Consider the following 22,169-nt stretch of genomic DNA (forward strand, 5'->3'; position numbering starts at 1 on the left):
TCTATGTAGTCATTAAAAGTAATTCAATAAATCCACATGTGCTACTGTGGAAAGTTCCCTAAGACAGTAATTTTAAAAGGCAAAGTACAAAAGATATATACACATACACATACATACAAGTAGAGCGTCACTGAAGGATTTCCTGAGGCACTCTTTACGAGTGGTTATTTGGAGATTTAAGGGGGTGTAAATTCCTCATTTTGTACCCTTTGATTTTTGTTTTTTTACAATGAACTTGTATTCCATTTTTAATATAAAAATTTTATTTTCTAACAAGCCTATTATTTTCCTCTAAATGCAATGAAGGCTGGAATCCAGATACCAGATATTCGGAGCATTTTCTGCAGGAAGCAAAATTACTCCACTGGAATGGAAGACACAAGCCTTGGGACTTCCCTAGTGTTCACAACGACTTATGGGAAAGCTGGTTTGTTCCTGACCCTGCAGGGATATTTACCCTCCATCACCACAACAGCTGATAGAACTCGACATCTGAAATATTTCCTGTATAAAGATGTGGAATTGTCCATTTGCAGCCTACTATAACACCGTTCTTTATGAACAGTACCTTTGAACCATACGATCCACAACATAAAACCCAAAAACTACTGTGTGCAAATAGTACTTGGGATCACATGGGTATTGCGTTACTTCCTTAAGTACAAGGGGTAATTATGGAAATGAAGGTTACGTGAGTGAAACATATTGCTGGAAAGAAAGAAACCCAGCTAGGTTTCAGCAGTCAATGTGCATAACTCTGAATGGCAGTTGTATCCACAGATTTTTAAAATTTCTAAATGTATTTTTCACATGTAGGTATTTTTTAACAGGTTACCAATCTTGCCTTTTGTAGAATATGTTACATTTAAAACACGGATGTCTGAAAAAATAAAATATTCATAGATTTTTTAATCATTTTCATTATATATATTATTCTACATGTTAAATATAGTAGGAGGTAAATTGATCTCAGGTTTAAAGGGGGAAAGAATACCAGGAAGTCTTGCTACAGAAAACCTGTAACTTAACGATAATCATTCTTAATATTTTTTATTGTAAAAACCATCAGACTTTCAAAAGAATTTAAAAACTTTCTCAATATTATTTAATGAAAAAGTCTCATATTGTCACATATAGGATATATCAACATTTACTACTCATCTGTCATATTTAATGAAAAACATCATTATTGTATACTTGGAAAATCCTCAAACCCATTCTCCAGTGAGAGTCCATCATAATTTAAAGGGTATTTTCTCCACTCAAAAAAAAAATCTATTTTAAGGCTATAATTGTTATATACCAAAACAATACCTAGTTACATGCTTTACATAGTCCCATGAAAAAATAATTCAATTGCTCCTAATCCCTGATGCAAGGCACTTCAAAGCACCCGCACAAAACCTCCATGTAAACAGCAGTACAGTACGTGACTTACATAACATGAAGGACTCACACAGCTTGGCCTAGACTAAAGGAGAAAGAAAACCCGTCACAGCCACAGCTGAAAAGCACGTTCACATTCACAACAAGAATTCCTCTTATTATAAAGAGAACAAGCCATGTGACCGCTTAGAAAAGAAAAAAACCTCATAAATATTTTCATATTGAAAAACAGCATGCTCCCTGGGTATGTATGAAATCAGAATATTTAGAAGTGATCAGGAGTAAATGCAAAGCGCATTTCCGAGTACCCAGCTTTAAAATCCACCAGGCCTAATAGTCTGGACTCTTTGTAGCACCATGGAAAATGCATTAGAAAACCACAAAGGTGCATTTCTTCAGACCAGCATTGCCGTGAGGTTCATTTAGTCCACAGTAACAAACAGCAATGACGCAGCAAAGAACTTTTCAATTACTGGCTTATTAGATTTACCTAGTAAGAAAAACTCTGTATTACTTATTTTAGTACATCTCATGTACATAGAGCACCAGTTTAAGTAAGATTATCAAACACCTCCAGCATCTTCTTGCTCAGCCTGGAAGTTCATTTCTCATCACTTTCCATGATAGATTCTTAAAGCCACGGAGGATAAAATCAGAACAGTGACAGCTATTGAGAGGGACATGCAGTTCCTTCGCTGTCAACCGTTATGTCTCTCAAGTAAAACAGAGATGAAGGAACAAAATTTAAAAGGTCTACTGCGTTCTCTGGAACTTACCATCTCGTAGAATAGTTTCTGCCTACGAGAGGACCAACACACGGGGGAGGGAGGCCAAAGCCAGGCTCCATGTCCTGTCAGGACAGGCCGGGCTGGCCTTGCAGCTGCAGGGCCACACTCTACGTTTCTGCCGCTAAGAATCTCCTAAAGGCTCCCCACTGGTAAAGCAAAGAGGTCAGAGTGTGACTGCCACTCAGGGAGCCCATCAAACCTGCCAAAAACGACCCAATGAGGCTCCACGGAGGGTTAACTTCAGACACGAACATCAGCACAGCTGCCTCTGCACCCGTGCTAATGCTTATTAGCATGCGCTTCTTAGGCATAAAAGGGATAACGTTGTTATCTCGGTTTACGCACAGTTAGCAATCAAGTATAAATATTTAGACGGTTGCATTTTAAAATTACAGATTAAAAGTGATACCCAAAAGAAAGTCAATTTCTTCATACATGAAACAGTTTATAAAAAGCTGGAATGATGGTTAATTCAACTACAAAAACTCATATACCAAAAAAAACCCTACTTTTTCCTTCCAAACTACTTAGGTTTATACAGTTGATTCTACCACACAACTGTACTGATTACATCACCAGAGTAAAACAGTAATAAAGTACTTCAGTTAGCACGCTGAGGGACTCTTCTTCACAGCTGCATTAAAACTGCAGCCTTGAAGCAGAGCTGAGCACCCTTCTTAAGCATGGCTTCCTTCTTCCTGTTCTTGCATCCCACAATGATTATGAAAGGAAGGAATCTGGTCTGTAAACGACTGGGTCATCCACGGCCCATTTGGAACGTCACTGAAAGTTGATTCTCCATTATCAGCTGCTGGGGGGAAAAGAAGATTAGTTTATACTATTTAAAAGCTTTCAATGATCAAAATCAGGAGATTTTAACAGTCCAGTGAAGAATGGTTAATAAAATAGTTAAGGAAGCTTCTTGAGTACAATGATAAGCGTCTGTTCTGTTTTCAAATCCAGGGCTGATAAATCCTCACTTGTTATTGAAGGAGGAAAATGCAACTAGGATGACTTAGAGTCAGTCACTTAAAGAAAATGAGCTGTAAGAGTTTGTGTAGTTAAACCTTAAATAACTACCAAATTTTCACTGAAAGTCACTAAACAGATTTCCTCTTTTGGTGAGGAAGATTGGCCCTGAGCTAACATCTATGCCAGTCTTCCTCTACTTTTTGTACCAGGGATGCTGCCACAGCATGGCTTGACAAGCAGTGTGTAGGTCTGCACCCAGGATCCAAACCCATGAACCCCAGGCCACTGAAGTGGAGTGTGCGAACTTAACCACTACGCAACCAGGCCAGCCCCTAAACAGATTTTTACATTCCAATTCCCATTCTTCAATAATATCCTCTCTTTACAAAAACTTTTTTTCTCAATCCTGACAAAACCAAGTCTTTGCAAGGAACAAACATATGAAGGGGAACATACTTGGCCCATTTGAAGAGAAGCTGCAAGGTTCACTATTGCACAGATTGTCATTGTAAGCACCGCCATACGCTGCTTCATAACCCGGGTCATATTTTTCTTCCTTAACAGCCATCTTCTTTGCATCCTCTGTGAGGAGGGTAAAAGGGATTTAAAACTGATTTTGTACAACAATTTTGAAAATATCTTTATTCAAAAAACATCAGAACAAATCATTTTCTTGAATGTTCATATATACTGAGATATACCTTTTACTATAATCTTTTAAACTCTTTGTAACATACACTAAATTAGCTCACAAGAACTGTAAAAGCCTACTAGATTTAATTTTAGGTGGGCTACTGTTTCTTATACCCTCAACATCTGTGGGAGTATCCAGAGTAGACAGAAGACCTTGGTAGGAGATTTTAACAGTGACTAATATCCATTATCAGAGCACTCTGACTGCAAACGTAATTGTTTTCTTTCCTCCTGCTTTTAAATCCACAACATACTTTCTGTTATATATATTAAGAGTACATATATACTATATATTATCATGTAATATATACATGAAATGAGTAAAACGAGTGATAATGGTAACGTACCTTGGGCCATCTGTAGGTCAAATGTATATTGCACCTCTTGAACGTCTGTGTTTCGTTCAATGCCCTTCAACTGATCCCTCAAGTCCTTGAGCTTGATGTAGTAATGAACTTTATCCTGGGCTCGAGGAAACTGAGCACATCTTGCACTGGATGATGGCATAACATAGCAGAGCTGGAATCAGAAAATTTTATAGTTACAGAAATCTTACAATGCTATTGAATCCACTCATATTGAGATTAGAAAATTTATCTTTTTTTGGGTTCATAACTTGATGCTTATCACATATCAATATATGCCAAACCGACAAAAGTAGTTATGTTTGAGTTCAAATTTGTAATATTTACTTACTACAAAGTCATAAAATCAAAAACAATGAGGCTCCCCCTCCCCGGATGTTCACGTATCAATTAACAGTCTTTTCTTTTTAACAGTAAGTATTCACAATTCAAAAGGTACAAAAGGCATATAAGTATAAACAAAAAGTCTCCCCTCCCAATTCTGTCTCTATGCACCTAGTTCTCTTCCCCAAGGGCAATCACGGTTGCTAGTTCCAGAGGTATTCCATGAATATACAATCAGATGTGTCTGATAAATGTATTCTTCCCCACCCCTTTAAAAACACACAAAGGATAACATGCTCTATTCCCTATCCGGCAGCTTGCTTTCTTACTTAACAACCTATCTCAGAGATAATTCTGCGTCAGATATCTAAATCAGAGTAAAAGGAACTTCCTTTTTTATAACTGTGTAACATTGTCATATTTATTTAACCAGAACCCAACTATGGGCATTTAGGTTGTTGCCAATCTTTTAATATTTATTATAAGCTGTAGTGAAAAACCTTATATATATAAAACTTAGAATATGCGTGAGTAGATCTGTTGGATAAATTCCTAGAAGTGGAATGGCTAAGGAAAAAGACATTTGCAATTATCATTTTGGATGATGGCGACAAACTGTCCTTCATAGAGCATAACAAAAAATGGGATTTCCAAAAAAAATAAAAATAAAAAAATAAAAAATAAATAAATAAAGAGTACATACATAGTAAATTATACATGCTGCCAGTTGCCTCTTGTCAAAACCTTGTACCAATAAATGCAGTGTCCTTTAAAAAAAAAAAAGGGACTTCCCGTTGCAATTTTTTTTTTTTTTTTGAGGAAGATTAGCCCTGAGCTAACTGCTGCCAATCCTCCTCTTTTCGCTGAGGAAGACTGGCCCTGAGCTAACATCCATGCCCATCTTCCTTTACTTTATATGTGGGACGCCTACCACAGCATGGTGTGCCAAGCAGTGCCATGTCTGCACCCGGGATCCGAACCCACGAACCCCAGGCTGCCGAAGCAGAATGCGTGCACTTAACTGCTGCGCCACCAGGCCAGCCCCCTAGTTGCAGTTTTTAAGTTGGCCTCCATACCACATATTACAGAAAAATATATATTATATATTTATTTTATTTTGTTTATGCAGCATGTAGACAGTCGTGATTCATAAAGATAGGCAGGTGCAAATGCTACCAGGTTTTGTAATCGCACATTTTTCAATCTCAAGATATTCTTCAATTAAAGTGATCCAGAAACTTAAAAAAGTAGACTTTTGGTTCAAAGTTGAATCACTCACATCAATAACTGTGAACATTTCATGACAAAGAATAAAATTTAAAAGATAAAAGCATGCACGGCTCATTCTAAGAGCTAACACGACCCGTCATGACATGATTCAAGTTCATTTATGATTGCGCTGTGATCACATATATCCGAGGGAGGCACCTGAGCCCCATCTGGCATTTCAGGGACAATAACGCAGTCGTCTACAGGAGGCACTGAACTCACCCACACAGTTTTACTCAAGCAGACAAGGGTGGGCCTGAATTTCAAGAAAGACTAGGCTACAACCTACTTTATCAACCACATATTTATAAGAAGTTAAAAACAGAAGAAATTTAAAAAGAAGTTCAAACATATGTAGGTAGCAGAAACTTTATACTGAGGTCTCCACAAAAACCTGTCGGCACAACAGCTTCTCCATCATTTAAAATGCTGTCTGTAGGGGCCGGCCCGTGGCCGAGTGGTTAAGTCTGCACACTCTGCTCCAGCGGCCCAGGGTTTCGCTTGTTTGGATCCTGGGCGCGGACGTGACGCTGCTCATCAAGCCATGCTGAGGCGGCATCCCACATGCCACACCTAGAAGGACCCACAACTAAAAATATATACAACTATGTACTGGGGGGCTTTGGGGAGAAAAAGGAAAAATAAAATCTTGAAAAAAAAAATGTTGTCTGTAACACATGGGTGTCTGCATGTGTGTTGTTTTTTAAAAAGTTGTAAACAAAACTTAAAACTATATTTAAGAGGCAAAATTCGAACCAAATGTCTGCAGAAATGACAGAGTTGAACACCCTGCTCCTCCATGATGCCTTTATGTCTAGACATTTGAACCAAGTGCTGGTCAGGTCGGATGCCTGTGTGCAGCTGGGCTGCAATATTTATATGGCTTTAAAGCGAAACTGGGCTAAGATATGGAAATGGGGCAATTAGCAGTGTTACTAATTGGGATCCTGTCTCTATTTATGTACATATGTAAATATATATGTATTTATACAACTGAACAAGGGCTAACGCCCCTGGAATCTGACAAGGATATGCCATTAAGTATATTTTGAAACTAGTATGTGAGCCAGCTTCTCTCAGTATTTTAGCCAAATAACGTATCATTAAAACATCTGACAAATGTTTCTTTTTCTAATAAAACTGTAACAGTATCTGAATTAATTTGCAACTATTAGTTCAAATTGATATATAGATAGCATTCAACAAAATACAGTGTGGTTTTTTTATGGCATAAATCACAAGGGATAGGACAAATAAAAGAGAAACTAAAAAAAATTCATATTTAGCTGATTTACAAATGTAATTTTAAGGACTTACAGTTTCTGTGTCTGGGATCTTATGGGGTTGAAGTCCAAATTCTAAGTTCTTAACCTTTATTCCAAAAACTTCTTTACTAAAAATTTCATAAATACCTAAAATAAAATATAAACATATTGACATTGCCCATACTGTTAGCAAAGAAAAAAGATAAAATTTAGAAGTAAATCTTACATTTTCCGTTAAACACTGCTATTCGTGGCTGATACTTCTGTAATTTCTCCACTAGAATACGTCCTCCTTCACGAAATTCTTTACTAAAATCGAATTGAAAAGTATCACAATATAAGAATGGCAATACTTATGCTAAATTCAGATAGCTTTCAATAAAAGATCTATCCATGTATTTGTTAAGCTCGGCTGGCACTAGATACACATGGTGTTCATAGAGTATATGAGGCGCCGGCACGGTCGAGGTTCCCACCTATAAAGATAAATGTTACGTAATTACCTGGAAAGATCCTTGCTGCCTGGTGTTGTCCTTTCCACCATATTGGTAAACCCAATACCATACCTCCCTGGTAAAGTGTGGTCATCCATATGGTTCAGTTGGACCTCACTCAGCCCTGACATAAACAGACACTTCCCTGTGACAAGAGAGTTCAGTTTATTTCCATAGGTCAAAGGTCTTTGCTCCATGAATTACAATCTATTCTTGAAATTGAAAAAAAAAAAAAGATTTAGGATATTTAAAAAATTGTAACATAGTAATTGTTTGCTATGCTATTTGACCTATGTGCTGAGTACTGCGGCCCCTTGCATGGACTGTCTCATTAATCATCCTAACTACCTTATGAGACATCACTATTCTTATCTCCTCTCCACAGGAGGTTAAGGTAAATGCCTGTCAGGAATACACAGCTAGTCAATGTGGGAAACCGTGAAACCGTTTGTTTTCCTTTCTAATAACTGGTGACTCCACCACCTGCCCCTGGAATCCCTCAAACAGATAAACATTCACCAGTGGACTCAGAACATTCAAACATCCTGACAGCGGAGAAAATGAAAAGTTCAAACTTCTCCAGAAATTTTTTTAAATAATGGAGACAATGTCATTAGTTCCAAAAACAGTCTACAGTCATTTGCCCTAAATGTGTTCAATGTTACTCTTAGATAATTAACTAGTATTTCCTGAGGGGCCTACTGTATGCCTTGTTCTAACAGGCAGTGTGAGGTAAGATGACTTGTACAGAGGACAACGAGACAGTAGCTTTACTTGGTTCTAAAGCTCACTTTACAAGCATGAGGGTCTTTAATACTATTTTCTGCTAGATATGAAGTGTCTGTTGAGAATGTTTCCAATCACAGCATTTCTTAACTATTACAACTTAGTTACCAGTGATCAACGCATTTTATCTCTTCTAGGAAATAAGATGAGAAGAAATCTGGAGAGGTCCGTATTTTGTCTATACTGGCAAAACAATGTACTATTGTTACTATGTCTGTACATAACAAGTAAAAGAAAATCATTGAAAGAAAGTACTACTGCTCATCTGAAACAATTCAAGCAAAAGAAAAGCAGTCCTTTTCATGTCCCTCCACTCTCATACACCAAAATGTTAACAGCGACGCATCATTTCAAACCTTTTATTTTTGTGTAGACACACACACACACAGAAAATAAAGTCTCTTTTTAAAACACAATTTGGTTAAAAAAAAATCCCCCAAACTATTAGAAAAGAATATCTAGTTTAAAAGCAAAATAAAAACAGCACCCACTTACAAAAATGGTTTCCAGGTCCAGGGTAATGATGACCTTTGTAAGCAGCCATTAGTCCTGGGTTTATGCCAATCTATAAAACAAAATGTTTACACATTTCAGTCTTGAAAAGAAGGCTTTAAGACTTAAGGTTTCTGTGGAGGAGTGGTGGACAAAACTGAATTTATTAAAATAACAATTTAATCCAGCACCATAAGCAATATTGTTTATCGATTAGCTACTCGTGATCTGAACCAAGTACCCCATTTTGAGGAGAGAAATATCCTTTATATCAAAAGTTTTGCTCTTGGGGCCGGCTCCGTGGCCGAGTGGTTAAGTTTGCGTGATCTGCTGCAGCCGCCCAGGGTTCGGATCCTGGGCGCGGACATGGCACCGCTGGTCAGGCCACGGTGAGGCGGCGTCCCTCATCCCACAACTAGAGGGACCTGCAACTAAGATATACAACTATGGCGGGGGGGGGGGGGGGGGTTTGGGAAATAAAGCAGAAAAAACCCAAAAAAGATTGGCAACAGTTGTTAGCCCAGGTGCCAATCCTTAAAAGAAAAAAAGGAAGATTGGCAACAGTTGCTAGCCTAGGTGCCAATCTTTAAAAAAAAAAAAAAGTTTTGCTCTTGTTTTTAAACATGAGTTTGACTCCCTCATGTGCCCAGGCCCCTACCTCCAGCCACCTTCGCTGGAGAGAGAGAGGTCCTGGGGCAGTCCATCAGTCTGAGCCCAGGTCCAGCCACAAGTTGGCTTCTCGACTCAGTGAGCAGCTTACTCCACATCATCTACACAGCCGTCTGCGTGCTGATGTCTCTTACAGTTATAGACAAAAACCAAAGTTCAAAATCAGTGTCATCATCTATGGAGAACTCCCAGGTGGCATGCAATCTATGGACTATTTTATTTAATTGCAACCATATGAGGCAGGTACTATTACCACCCGTTTCACCAATGAGGAAACTGCTGTTTAGGAAGGTTAAGGTTTGTCCAAGGTCACATCGACTTGGCAGGATTTGAAACCAGACAGCCCCCCTTCCTGAAAACACCTACATAACACAACCTCATGAAGGTGACACTATTTGCTACCAAAAGGATTCTTAGAAATGGACTTTTTCGGCAAAATGCTATTTGCAAGGATAAAGGTGAAGTAAAGTTCATCCATCAATACTACTTATAAAACCAAATGAGGACAAAAATCCTTACAATCACAATGTCCAGATTGAAGGTCAAAATGTCTGGGAGAGTCTTGGTCAAAAGTTCAGCTTCTGAAACACCATTAAAACGGTCTACTTTTCGTTTCACTTTAAACGTGTCTGTTATTTTTTCTTGCTTTTCTTTTGATTTTGTGGACTTCCCAGATTTTTTGGTCTCAGCAGGTTTTTTGGGTTCCGCTGGTTTTTTTGGTTCTGTTGTTCTGGGTTTTCTTTTCCTTCCTTTTGGAGTCTCTGAAACACAATGGATATAGATGCAGAAAACCATAACTTACAAACTTTAGGCAGCTTTCCCCCAAAAAGCCACCCTTTCAACATCCTTTTTACCTTTCTCTTCTATGTCCCAACATCAGTCTCGTCTGCAGTATCTTCCCCTTCCTTCATCCTAGAAATCGTTCATGTGGCCTCACCCCCACCCTCTGCTGGCTGTCCTTGGGATGAAATATCCATAATCATCATAGATTGATTTTCCACACACTCTTACCTGGCATTCTGGACTCCCTAGGGATAAAGTATCTATGTACCATTTTATAGGAATTCTAAATGTAAATACATAAATAATTAAGTAAACAAATGAAAGAATAGATAGAAAAATAGGGAGGAAGGGAAACATTGTAACTTAATTTCCCCATAATTTCCGGCAGTAGAAAACTTCCACTGGTTTGTTGGCTTGTTCTGGAGATTGAGCGTACATTCTGTTCCAAACACAGCCAAGGAGGTGAATTTAGAGGTTGCTAAGGATGAACTCTCTGGGCTGGCAGTATTTTTCAAAAGGCAAGACGAGGAATCCGATCTCAGGATCTAAAGCAGTTTCTCAATCTTGGCACTACTGACATCTTAGGCTGAATAATTTTTGGTTGTGGGGTCTGTCCTGTGCATTATAGAAGGTTTAACAGGAACCCTGGTCTCTATCCACTAGATGCCAGTAGTATCCTGCCAGTCATGACAATCAACAGATCAAGGGTCTCTACATACTGCCAAATGTCCCTTGGGGGCAAAATCACCTCAGGTCAAGAACTGCTGACCTAAAGTTGCCCAAGAGGAAGTTACCCACCAGGAAGCCTTGGCTTCCTCACCCTTAACTCGTTAACATCTCTCAATTTCTCAGGCCCCTACCCCATTCTACTGCTATTTGGCCTTTCCCCACATGACCCTCCCATCCTTCCTCTCTTCTATCTCACACAGCATTAGCCACTCCCTAGGCCAAGGAACCCACCTCCACTGGCTTGTAGCTGGGGACATCCTAGTGCTCCCTGCCCAGAAACACAGGAGATAAGGGCAGGGGTCCTCCAATGCAGTGGAGTTAGATGTGTTCCTGGACTCATAAACCGAAACTCCGGGCACATTTCTCATCCAATACTGCTACGATGGAGAAAATCATTACCTTCTCTCCACCCCCGAACCCCCAGCCCCCAACTCTATTCTCTTCTCTTCTAATCCTCTGTCTTGGTGAATTGTACCTCCTTCATCCAACAGCCTGGGAGTTACTTCCAGATTCCTCTTTCTCCCTCTTCCCCCACATGAAATCTATTAACTATGGCCAGGTAATTTTACCTCCTGAGTATTTCCTAATTCTGTCCTCCTCCACCTCTTCAGGTCCTCTTCATTTTTCCCCAGATTATTCAAACAGTCTCTAATCCACTCCTTGCCTCCAGTTCTGCCTTGCTCTCTACCATCCAATCCAGCCTCTATTATATTTCCAGACTGATTTTTCAAATGTCCATCTATTTAAGTAACCCTCTGCCTATATTCTCTCAAGAGCTCCCTGTTACCTTCAGGACAGAATATACATTCTTTAGGTTAAACAAGCCTCAACTGCCCCCACCTGGCCTCATCTCTCACCATTCCTGTGCTCCACCCCAGACTCCAATGACACGGAACCACTCAGTGCTTTAACTGTCATGCTTCTTCATGTCTGTGCTTTGGTGCGAGCCAATCCCTTGGCCTGGAATCTTCCCCATCCTGTTCTCCTAAAGTCTCCTCACTCTTGAGTTTCAGAGCTCTGGAAGCTGCCTCTGCGCCTCAGTGTGAGTTAGGCGCCAACCCCGTGCACTCTCACAGCATCCTGCACCCTCTTCACGGCCCAGTGTGCTGAGGCATAATGCGTGTCGACTTATTTTCCTCTACTAGATTATGAAATATTCAAGGGCAGGATCCATGTTCTTTTATTCCCCAAAACCTACCACAGTGCCTGGCACAGACTAAGTACTTAAAAAGTGGATTAAATTTTAAACACTAAAATAGAGCTAAAATTCATCATTAAATCCTTTCTTAAATACATTGGCTAATCTAATAGCTAATTTTCTAACCTATCCTGGCGAACACTACCTTGTACGGGTTCCTGAGCAGCAGCTGCGGCTGGAACTTCTGCTGGCATTTGCTGTTCATTCATTACTGCCATATTAGGAGCTTCAGCCATCATTTGTTGAAATGGAAATGTATAAAAAGCTTGAGCTTGCTGAAGGGAGTAGCTAAAAGAACAATCAAGTATATCATGATAAAATTACCCAAATGTAAGTTTACATGATCACCTGTAAAAAAACCTTTAGGATCAAAATATTTTCTAACCAGACTGTGGTATTCATTTCGAGTCAATAATAGGGACAAAGAGAGGAGGCAGAGCTATTTCCCTATGTCCACCTTCACTAACCTTCATCAACTTTTACCGAGTGCCTACTAAGCAGATGTTAATTAACCCTCACACTGTTTAACGACAAGATGTGTCATCAATAAAACTCACCAGTCCTGTCGAGTCAGGCTGTACTTTCTCTGAAATGAGATCATGGGAATTTTCTAGTAGAGAGACTTGAGAGGCCCACCAGCCTGTACAAGGTTGAAATGTCCACAAAAATAATTTGTGTCCCTACCTTCAGTATTTAATCCTCTTGTGCAAAGATCCCCTCCAATCGAACTTCCCCCCCCAGCTTGACATATGAGTGACATATAATATTGTGTAAATATAAGGTGCACATGTTATCTGATACATACTGCAAAATGATTACCACCATAGCCTTACGCACCACTCCATCACGTCATGTAATTACCATTTCTTTTTTATGGTGAGAACAGTTAAGATCTACTCTCCTAGTAACTTTCAAGTATATAACACAGTATTGTTAGCTATCACCCTGCTGTCCATTAGTGGCCCCGAACTTGTTACTCTTATAACTGGAAGTCATAGCCTTGGCCCAACATCTCCCATTCCCACCCCTCCTCCAACCTAACTTCAGGTCCTCTTTTGGTTCATTTGCCTGTTTACTTATTTATTCATTGGCTCTGTTTTTAATTGTTGCTGGGTTGTTTTTTTTTTTTGCCACTAAATGGGGACTAGAAATAGATATTTTGTAAATGTGTATGAATTTATGGAAAAAAATCACTCTAAACCTCTCTTCTGAACATGATTTAAACTTTGTTCAAAGCATTCTGTTCAATGTAAGGAACACAGGCCTTCACAGAAAATAACTTTCCAAAAGTATTTCTGATGACCATAAACCACTCTCTCAAGTTGTTGCCATCAACACAAAGCTAGGGAAGTAAACATGTATTTTATGAAACTCGAGTCATAGCTGATGCCAAATAATGCCATTAAATAAGCGTTAGGAAGAAAAACACTAGGAAATAAAACAGGTAAGTGCCATTTACCATTTGGAGAGAACACTCTGATTTTCTGCGGCAAGATCCTCTACTTACTAGTTTTCTTTTTCCATGACATGTGGAGAAAGACAGGGAGCTCAGAAAGCAGAGATTAAAAAGGCAAACTAGTACACTTTAAATGGGTCAACTTTATAGTATGTAAATCATATCTTAAAAAATGGCAAACTAGGGGCCAGCCCTGTGGTGTAGCAGTTAAGTTCACATGCTGTGCTTTGGCTGCCCGGGGTTCACGGGTTTCCTGGGCACAGACCTACACACCGCTCATCAAGCAATGCTGTGGCAGTGTCCCACATACAAAACACAGAAAGACTGGCACAGATGTTAGCTTAGGGCCAATCTCCCTCACCAAAAAAAAAAAAAAAAAAAAAAGGAAACTAAAGCATTCCCCTGGATAAGCTTAAATGGCTGAGGCAGATCCAAGGTTACAGACTACCCATGGGTAGCTGGGTTAGGATGTTGGATGCTCAAAGGAAAACAGGGGCCCAAGCCCTTGTTTATCCAATGACAAACCACCAGAGAGGCATTTAACTTCAAGCTATCTTTTAAGGGTAAGTTGATAAGAAATGATTAAGAATTAGCGAGAAGGATATTAAACTATATCCTAAGAGTTTTATTTCTTTAAATACATTGTTCTCAAATTATATAAAAAAATAAAGACAATACAATGATTTAGTAAACTATAGTAGATTAACATGAAAAAATACTATGCAGCTCCTAAAAATTAAATTTGATATTCTGTAAGAGCACAGAAAATGTTTTCTATTTTAAAGTGGAGGGGCTGGCCCCAAGGCCGAGTGGTTAAGTTCGCGCACTCCGCTGCAGGTGGCCCAGTGTTTCGTTGGTTCCAATCCTGGGTGCGGACATGGCACTGCTCATCAAACCACACTGAGGCAGCGTCCCACATGCCACAACTAGAAGGACCCACAACGAAGAATATACAACTATGTACCTGGGGGCTTTGGGGAGAAAAAGGAAAAAAATTAAGGTCTTAAAAAATAAATAAAGTGGAAAATACAAAATAGTATTATAAATAATGCTGCACATAGGGAAAATATGGAGGCAAGTTCTAGAAGTTAAAATATAACAACGAAGAGAAGTGCTTAAATTGCACCCAGCACAAAGTAAAATGTCCTCTTTTTTTCACACTTTTAATACCATTCATAGCTCTTTTCAATAAATTGTCAAAATGTTTCTTGTTCAGTGTTCATGACTGAAATACTCTGCTGAGGGGCTTGATGTGGCTGGGTTACACTGAGAGCTCATGTGCAGTGATGCTCTGGAAATTCTAGTAAAACGAACTTTAACCTTTGGTTGTGGCCAGTGGCAGTTTTCTGAGATGCAAACAGCCCTTTCAGCTGGAATATATAAAAATAAAGACATGTGGTCACAGTAAATGAGCGGCCAAAGAATGCATGAGGTCTGTTCTCAGTCTGTCACACTGTCGAGAAGGCAACCAGCCACTCTCGCTCATGTTTCTCGCTACCGCTCTCAGAGTTTCACAGGTGTGTCCCATTTTGAGGACTTCACAAAAATCCAAACTTAAAATATGTATACAAATGAGAGACACCATTCACATTACAACAGGATTCTGAACTTTAAAAAATAAATTTCTGGGGCTGGCCCCGTGGCCGAGCGGTTAAGTTCGCGCGCTCCGCTGCAGGCGGCCCAGTGTTTCGTTGGTTCGAATCCTGGGCGCGGACATGGCACTGCTCATGAAACCACGCTGAGGCAGCGTCCCACATGCCACAACTAGAAGGACCCACAACGAAGAATATACAACTATGTACCGGGGGGCTTTAGGGAGGAAAAGGGAAAAAATAAAATCTTTAAAAAAAAAAAAAATTTCTAAAATGTGGCTCCCTTAGTATATTGAGGGGGTCATCAAGCATCAAAAGATCAGAAATTCTGGGGCTCAGAAATCGAAAATTAAAATTTTAGAAATCAGTGGGTTGAAGAAAAAGTAAAGAATACTGAAGAAAAAGCCCTGAAGTTTTACTTTAGAGATATATATCAATTTTGAAAGAAATCCAGAAACTTATCTATAATATCGATGTGTCCCTTAATTTAAACGATCCCTGGCACTTAACAATAAGTTAAATTAGAACAGAAATAGAAAAATAAAGCTATGCAAAATAGAATGTGTAAGTTCTGAGGTATTATACTATCTTTAAATGTTAAATTTCGCCTGATCATCTCAACGGCTTCCTAACAGCCAGAACAAAAGGAAAGAGGGTGGATTACAACATTCTTATTACTTGGCAGAAGAAAGCATTACATTTGTACAAAAACCTTCATGAACTCGAATGCCAGGAAACGAAAGCATTCTGGATAATTTAATTTTCTATTATCAGTAAGATAAATCTGTAAGCAGCATAAACCTGTTTCAACCTAAATGTGAAAATACTTCTTAAATACATTTGTTGTATTTATTTATGATAACTGCCGCTTCATAATGCAGAATTCTGCAATGTGTATGAAGAGTAATTTTCTCCGGATGAGAGGGATGGCAACAGAGAGCATTAGTGGAGTCATTCATCCTCTCAGGACCTGTTTCCTCACTATGAAAATGAGGGTGAGATTCAGCAATGTCTATATATACGGAGAAGGTGTAGGAAAGGGGACCAAGTCTGTCCCGACTCAGAACAGACCCCAAAGAGTTCTCATTTTCTCTAACTCCCTGATATCCAACTTACAAGCATGATGAATGGCTTTACTTCCCCTTGTTCACTTTTCTTCCCTGTTGTTTTGTTTGTCCCCGCTCTGTCCCACAGTTAACCTGTTCCTCTCTCCCAGCCTCCATTAGCACCCCCCTTTTCCTGAACAACAGTGCTCAAAGGATTGGATTTTAAAGCCGTCTGAAATTGATGGGCTGTGTATTTTCCTAATGAAGTGTGTGTCTTTCGACAGTCTTTCTCAAAACACACACACACACACACACTCACACTCACACAGACACACAGCTGACAGAATCCAGTTGATTCAGATTTTGCTGTATTTCAAAAAACTAACTCTTTAAGGTTTTCTCTAAAATGAACAACTCCAACTTTAATCTTCGGTTATTTTCCACTACTTAAAATATTTAAGTTGCTCTTTTCTAAATACACGTGTCTTAGTTCGTTTGGGTTGCTATAACAAAACACCATAGACTGAGTGGTTTATAAACAACAAATATTTATTTCTCATAGTGACGGAGGCTGGAAAGTCCAAGTTGAAGGTGCCAGCAGATTAGTTTCTGGTGAGGACACCCCTTCTGGTTCACAGAGGGCCCCCTTCTTGCTGTGTCCTCCCCAAGGCAGAAGGGATGAGGGCGCTCTCTTGGCCTCTTTTATAAGGGCACTAATCCCATTCATGAGGGCTCCACCTTCATGACCCAGTCACCTCCCAAAGGCCCCACCTCCACATACCATCACATTGGGGTTTAGGTTTCAACCTAGGAATTTTGGAAGGACACAAACCTTCAGTTTATAGAAAAATTTTATTATTTTCATCTAAACAAGCATATACAACACCGAATACTTACAAAATAACAATCAATGCTAACTAATTCAAATGCTCAATTAAAGGGGACTACTTACGTAAACCTCTCTTGGAATACCATCATAACTATTTAAAGACTACACTCAGTATGGCTAAACGGAAGTGTGTGTGTTCACTATGAATTACTGGGAATTTACTGTGCAGTCCACTAAAAACTGTAAACGCAAAGATTTAGAACAAGCCAGAGTCCCCAGTTCATTTAACTACTCTTCATATAGTATGACTTCAAGTTTCCTCACTATTTGGTCATTTTTTGGTGCTCAGAATCAAACACAATAAAAATACTCCAGATACAGCCTCATCTTCCTGAAACTGAGCAGGGCTATAAACTTCCTCATTCTGGAACCGTATTACAGAATCCATTACACTAGCCTTACTGGCACCCACATTACACTGTCGATTCACACTGAGTTTTCCATCAATGAAGGCTGCCCTTTATCACCTCTCCCTCATCGCACATTTGTATCATTGATTTTTCTGTACCTAAGCACAGGATTGTGCCTCTTTTTGTAAAAGATGATTCACCATTTCAGCCAGCTGGGATTGATCTGGATTCTGATTCCAACTATCAATTCCACAAACCCCTCCGGGAATTAGGTCACTCACAAATTTTATCAGCATGTCATCAGCACCTCGAAGTTGCTAACTGCTGAAAAGAACAAAGGTGGGGTAGAACTACATGGCACATCAGTACAGAGCTCTCTTCAGCCCGCCCTTGATTCTTTCAGTAGGAAGCCAGTTTTGATTTCACCTAATTGGACTGCTGTCAGTCCATCTTCACCTTGCCCACAAAAAGAAGTGTCGCAGGGCTCAGCTGCTAGGGAGGCAGACTGAAGCCACACCGCCTGGGTTCAAATTTCAGCTCAGCCATTTACTAGCTCTGTAGGCAAGTTTCTTAACCTCTTTATGTCCCAGCTTCCATGTCTGTAAAATAGGAATAGTCGCACCTAATTCACTGGTTATGAGGATTAAATTAGTTAACACATGTGAGACACTTAAAACAGTGCCTAGTATACCGTAAATTTGCTATAATAATAATAAGACAGCAAGAGATGATTAAATATTTCTGGTACCTCCTGATGCTGTCTAGTCTAGTTCCTTTTAAATATGCTCAATAACCACTGAGAAGTAAAAAATTTGTTTAGGATCAGTCCGATACATTAGAGGACAGACTCCACCACTGAAAGAAACAGGGACTCACGTGTTTATTTCTAGGCCTCAGGCCCCTCTCCCGCTGTCTACAAGTTCTTAGACTGCTGTAATCTGGCCTCTCACTTTAAATACAACTTATCTAGGCCAGGAAATATGATTTCTGTTGGTGCAGCTAAAAGTTTTCTTTCTTTTGTTTTTTCAAGATTGGCACCTGAGCCAACATCTGTTGCCAATCTTCTTCTTCTTCTTTTCTTTCCTCTTCTCCCCAAAGTCCCCCAGTATATAGTTGTATACTCTAGTTGTACGTCCTTCTGGTTGTGCTGTGTGGGATGCCGCCTCAGCATGGCTCCATGAGCAGTGCCATGGCCGCACCCAGGATCCAAACCGGCGAAACCCTGAAGCAGAGTGTGCAAACTTAACCACTTAGCCACGCGGTGGGCCCCTAAAAGTTCTCTTAAATGCCGTCACTGATCTTGAGCTTTAAATCTCTCTTACAGACTTTCCTTCTGCCATTTCTAGTCTACAATCATTTTTCTTAACATAGGAGATGAGAAATCAAAATCAGAACGAAGTGCTTATGTTTTCTGTCATCAACTAACACCATGCCAGTGGACTAGGCAGAAAACCCAAAACATTCTCGTCACTCTTGTTGTCCACACGTAACTAAAAAAGTCGTTCTTGGTCTCCTTACCATTTCTAGAAAGGCCGATCTCATTTGAGGGTTAACCTTTCCTGTCTTCATTTTCAGTGGTCCATGTCACACTTTTCCAGTCTGTGTCACTTTTCTAGTCATTTTTGACTTGGCATCCTACTTTCCAATTTTGGTAAATGTCCTTTTCAGGCTTGGCTCATTAGAAGGTCCTCTTCTTTCTTTTTTCCTTTCTGGTCAGATTCTAAGTGCTTGTTATGACTCTTGAACTATCTTCTCTTTTAAAAAAAAAAAAAGAATCTATATCCATGGTAAAGTAAATTCATTACACCCAGCATTCCATTCCATTCCTTGATTAGCACAAAGTCAAGGGGGACAGAGAACAGCTTTCTCACACTATCTAGGGCCTGAGTCATTTCAGAATTCCCAAAGATAAGCGCTATACTTAGAGTATTAACACAGAATTCTCCACATGTCCAGAGGTGACAGCTTTGCCAGTCAGAATAAAAAATGGTCTATAACCGTATGGATGAAGTTAAGACAGAATGTAAGTTAGACAGTTTTGAGCTAAACCCTGTACCAGATACCTATTACTTTGCTGTCAGACAGTGAGTAAGGTCTTATAATGTGTAATTTATTTGATGGTAGGCTTTACCCAGGTTTCAATTCTGATCTGAAGATCACAAAGGCGAGAGCAATTTCCACCAGTTCTGGTGAATTCTTTGATTTGTAAAGTTCTTCTAGGAAAGAAGTGGAGTACTTTATTTCAGGATTTGATCCACAAAGTCAGAATAAAGTCTACACTTTATCTACATATATCTCCTTTCCTAAACTCCAAGACAATTTATTTTGGTTACTTAAGTACGCCCCTTCCACATAACACTGATTCACAGCATGTCAGAACTGGATTCCAGACATGCCCTTTTTACAGACACGACCAGGCCCAGAGAAGCTAAGTGTCTTGCCTAAGTTCAGAGCCCATTAGTCATTGAGTCTGGGTAATTCTCCACGAGGTCTAATAGTATTTTATTCCAATGTAAACTATTTCTTTTTCTTTTTAAAGACCCTGTTACCATAACTATTTATTTTTTCATTTGGCTTTCTGTCTGGAGTTCAAATCGCTGCTTCCGGAGAATGTCTCTCCACGTATCTAACATTCCTCAAAGTACATATTAAAAGTAAATTTTTAAGCTCGTCCTCAAGATCAGCATAAGACGTTTTTAGATGACTCCTCGGGAGTGTTATTCATAGTCCCAGAATTCAAGAGCTCTAGGATGGCAATGTTATCTCGTGGCCCTGGATGTTGCCTTTAGCAAACCTTTGGGGGAGGAAGCCACAGCCAATCTACCAACTCTAAAACGAAAACTCCTGGAGTGACACGTGTGATACTCCATCTTTACAGCTCTTTGCATGATAATGGAGGGTGAAGGGAAATGTACCCAAGAATAGCAACCGGAAGGAAATACTAACGGGAGACTGTTGGCTGCTTATTAACGCATCCTAAAGGCTGCTAGAAGCCGGGAAGGACCGAAGAGAGGTCCAGGTGCACGAGGCGCGGCGCCGGAGCGACTCGGGTGGGGAGGGGCTCAAGCAGGCCGGCAGTGCGCACGCGCCGCCCCGGCCTTTGTACTCGGGCCGCGGCATTTAAAGACCCCTGCGTGCGTGCGCGCGCCCGCCGGCCGGCCCCGCCACGAGGGGCGCGGGGGGAGGGGCGGCGCTCCGCCCCGGCCTTACCTGCCCGCGTTCTCCGCTTCCATTCCCTGCTGCCGCTCGTGGGGGCGGCTGCTCCTGCCAGGCAAGCGAGCGACTGGTCTCTGTAGTACCGCGGCTTACGAACGGCGGTACGACAAGAACCAGAGACTTGGACACGATTGCCGGCAGAACTGTGTCAGCGGCTAGCGCTCAAGCTCCTCCCCCAATCTCCTCGTCCCCCCTCCCCCCAACCCCGAGCCCTCTCCGCGCGGCGCTTCCGCCTGCTTGGAGCCAAATCCCACGCCTGTGGTCATCACGTGACACAGAGCAACCAATCACGTTCGCTCCCGTCTCGGTGGTTCTCCTGCTCGCCGCTTGGCCTTTCGGGAAAGGTGGAGGGCAAAAAAGGGTGGGAGCAGGAGCGCTCTACTGACGGAAGTTTTTGTCCGCCCTGACTTTTTCCTGGCAGGCGGATGCGGGGGAGTGAAAGGGTGAGGTCGTCCCACGGTGCTGTGCAGACAGGCCGGTTATGCTTATCAGGATTATCCAGGCCTTTCCACCCGAAATTTTATGCCGATTAACAGCAGTAGTTTGCGTTAATAATCAAGTATTAATTATTAGGTGTGACATCGGGGCATCTTTGGAATCAGAAAACGTGTGAATCGAGGCCTCTGTACCATCTTGGGCCTCAGTTTCCTAATCTGTAAAACGAGAGTGATTGTAAAACTGCTTTGTAAAATGTAAAGCTTTATGTAAACCATTGTCTGCTCTACTTTGGAAGTGTACACATATTAAAGATTTGAAGTCTATGAAAATAGATGCCATTCAGGCACTCTGTCCTCTTTATACCTTCCCAGACTAGCCCCTCTGTTTTATTTCTCAGTGGCTCTTACAGCTAGTGTTTGTTTCATTAGTTCTCAAGTTGTCACTGGTTTTTGTACAGTGACTTCATGAAATAACGCTTAATGGAGACAGGCTTTTCTGTTGCTCTAGTTTGCGTGATGAAAAGCATGGCTGCTGTATTAGTTAGCTTTCTCTAGTTAAGCCGTGGTAACAGAAGACGCCAAAATCTCAGTGCTTTACAGCAAGAGTGGTTCATTTCTCACTATGTAACGTGGGCTGGGAGAGGGTTGTGGCTCCGTGCTTCGTGTGTCGTCTTCATTCTGGGATGCAGGAAAGGGCTTTCGTGAGTACATACAAGTGATTAATTTGTATTCTATCAGTTGCTTAAAGGAAACTTTTAATACTTTTAAACTTTTCAGAACTTTTACGAATGCTCTGTCCATTAGTAGTTACCGCTCAGAACTTGACTCATGGTCGATAGTCAGTGAATATTTGTTGAGTGAATGAAGAAACAACAGCCCATCCTCTCTCTGGTTTTGCTAACTACTCAGGACCAGAGTCTAGAAAAGTTTTAAAGCAGGTGGCTTCCCTCAGTTATTACAGAGAGAGTTC

The 22,169-nt window shown here is 40.5% G+C and overlaps 2 protein-coding genes across 7 annotated transcripts in view; one reads left to right on the top strand and one right to left on the bottom strand.

Moving 5' to 3' along the window:
- GLT8D2 (glycosyltransferase 8 domain containing 2) overlaps positions 1–910 on the top strand; it is a 39,904-nt gene extending 38,994 nt beyond the window's left edge. For all 3 annotated transcript variants that reach the window (XM_046646212.1, XM_046646213.1, XM_046646211.1), the window contains one exon: positions 307–910. In XM_046646212.1, coding sequence (XP_046502168.1) covers positions 307–479 — 173 coding nt within the window. In that variant the 3' untranslated portion in view covers positions 480–910. The remainder of the gene's footprint in view (positions 1–306) is intronic.
- On the bottom strand, positions 890–20,958 carry TDG (thymine DNA glycosylase). Of its 4 annotated transcripts, XM_046646209.1 has the most exons (11): positions 20,757–20,957; positions 19,065–19,300; positions 12,359–12,501; positions 10,023–10,264; positions 8,838–8,907; positions 7,566–7,701; positions 7,289–7,371; positions 7,115–7,209; positions 4,187–4,358; positions 3,603–3,728; positions 890–2,985 (listed from the first exon to the last, which is right to left on the bottom strand). In XM_046646209.1, exons 3-11 carry the CDS (start codon positions 12,450–12,452, stop codon positions 2,852–2,854), a joined length of 1,152 nt encoding a protein of 383 aa, XP_046502165.1. In that variant the 5' UTR covers positions 12,453–12,501; positions 19,065–19,300; positions 20,757–20,957; the 3' UTR covers positions 890–2,851. The 4 variants fall into 4 exon arrangements, with proteins under 4 accessions (XP_046502165.1, XP_046502162.1, XP_046502163.1 ...); XM_046646206.1 differs by lacking the exon at positions 19,065–19,300 and having other exon boundaries at positions 20,757–20,958; XM_046646207.1 differs by lacking the exon at positions 19,065–19,300 and having other exon boundaries at positions 890–2,982.
- Positions 20,959–22,169: the final 1,211 nt, after the last annotated feature.

Source organism: Equus quagga, chromosome 19 (genome assembly GCF_021613505.1).
Source record: "Equus quagga isolate Etosha38 chromosome 19, UCLA_HA_Equagga_1.0, whole genome shotgun sequence".
Lineage (NCBI taxonomy): Eukaryota > Metazoa > Chordata > Mammalia > Perissodactyla > Equidae > Equus > Equus quagga.

Excerpts from the sequence above, each read along its gene's own strand:
- TDG (XM_046646206.1), bottom strand. The coding sequence starts at position 20,779 with ATGGAAGCGGAGAACGCGGGCAG. Across the intron at positions 10,265-12,358 it reads TGCTCAGGAACCCGTACAAG|AGACTCCAAAAGGAAGGAAA; the intron begins GTAGTGTTCGCC and ends ATTGTGTTTCAG. Across the intron at positions 8,908-10,022 it reads TCAATCTGGACATTGTGATT|ATTGGCATAAACCCAGGACT; the intron begins GTAAGGATTTTT and ends TTTGTTTTATAG.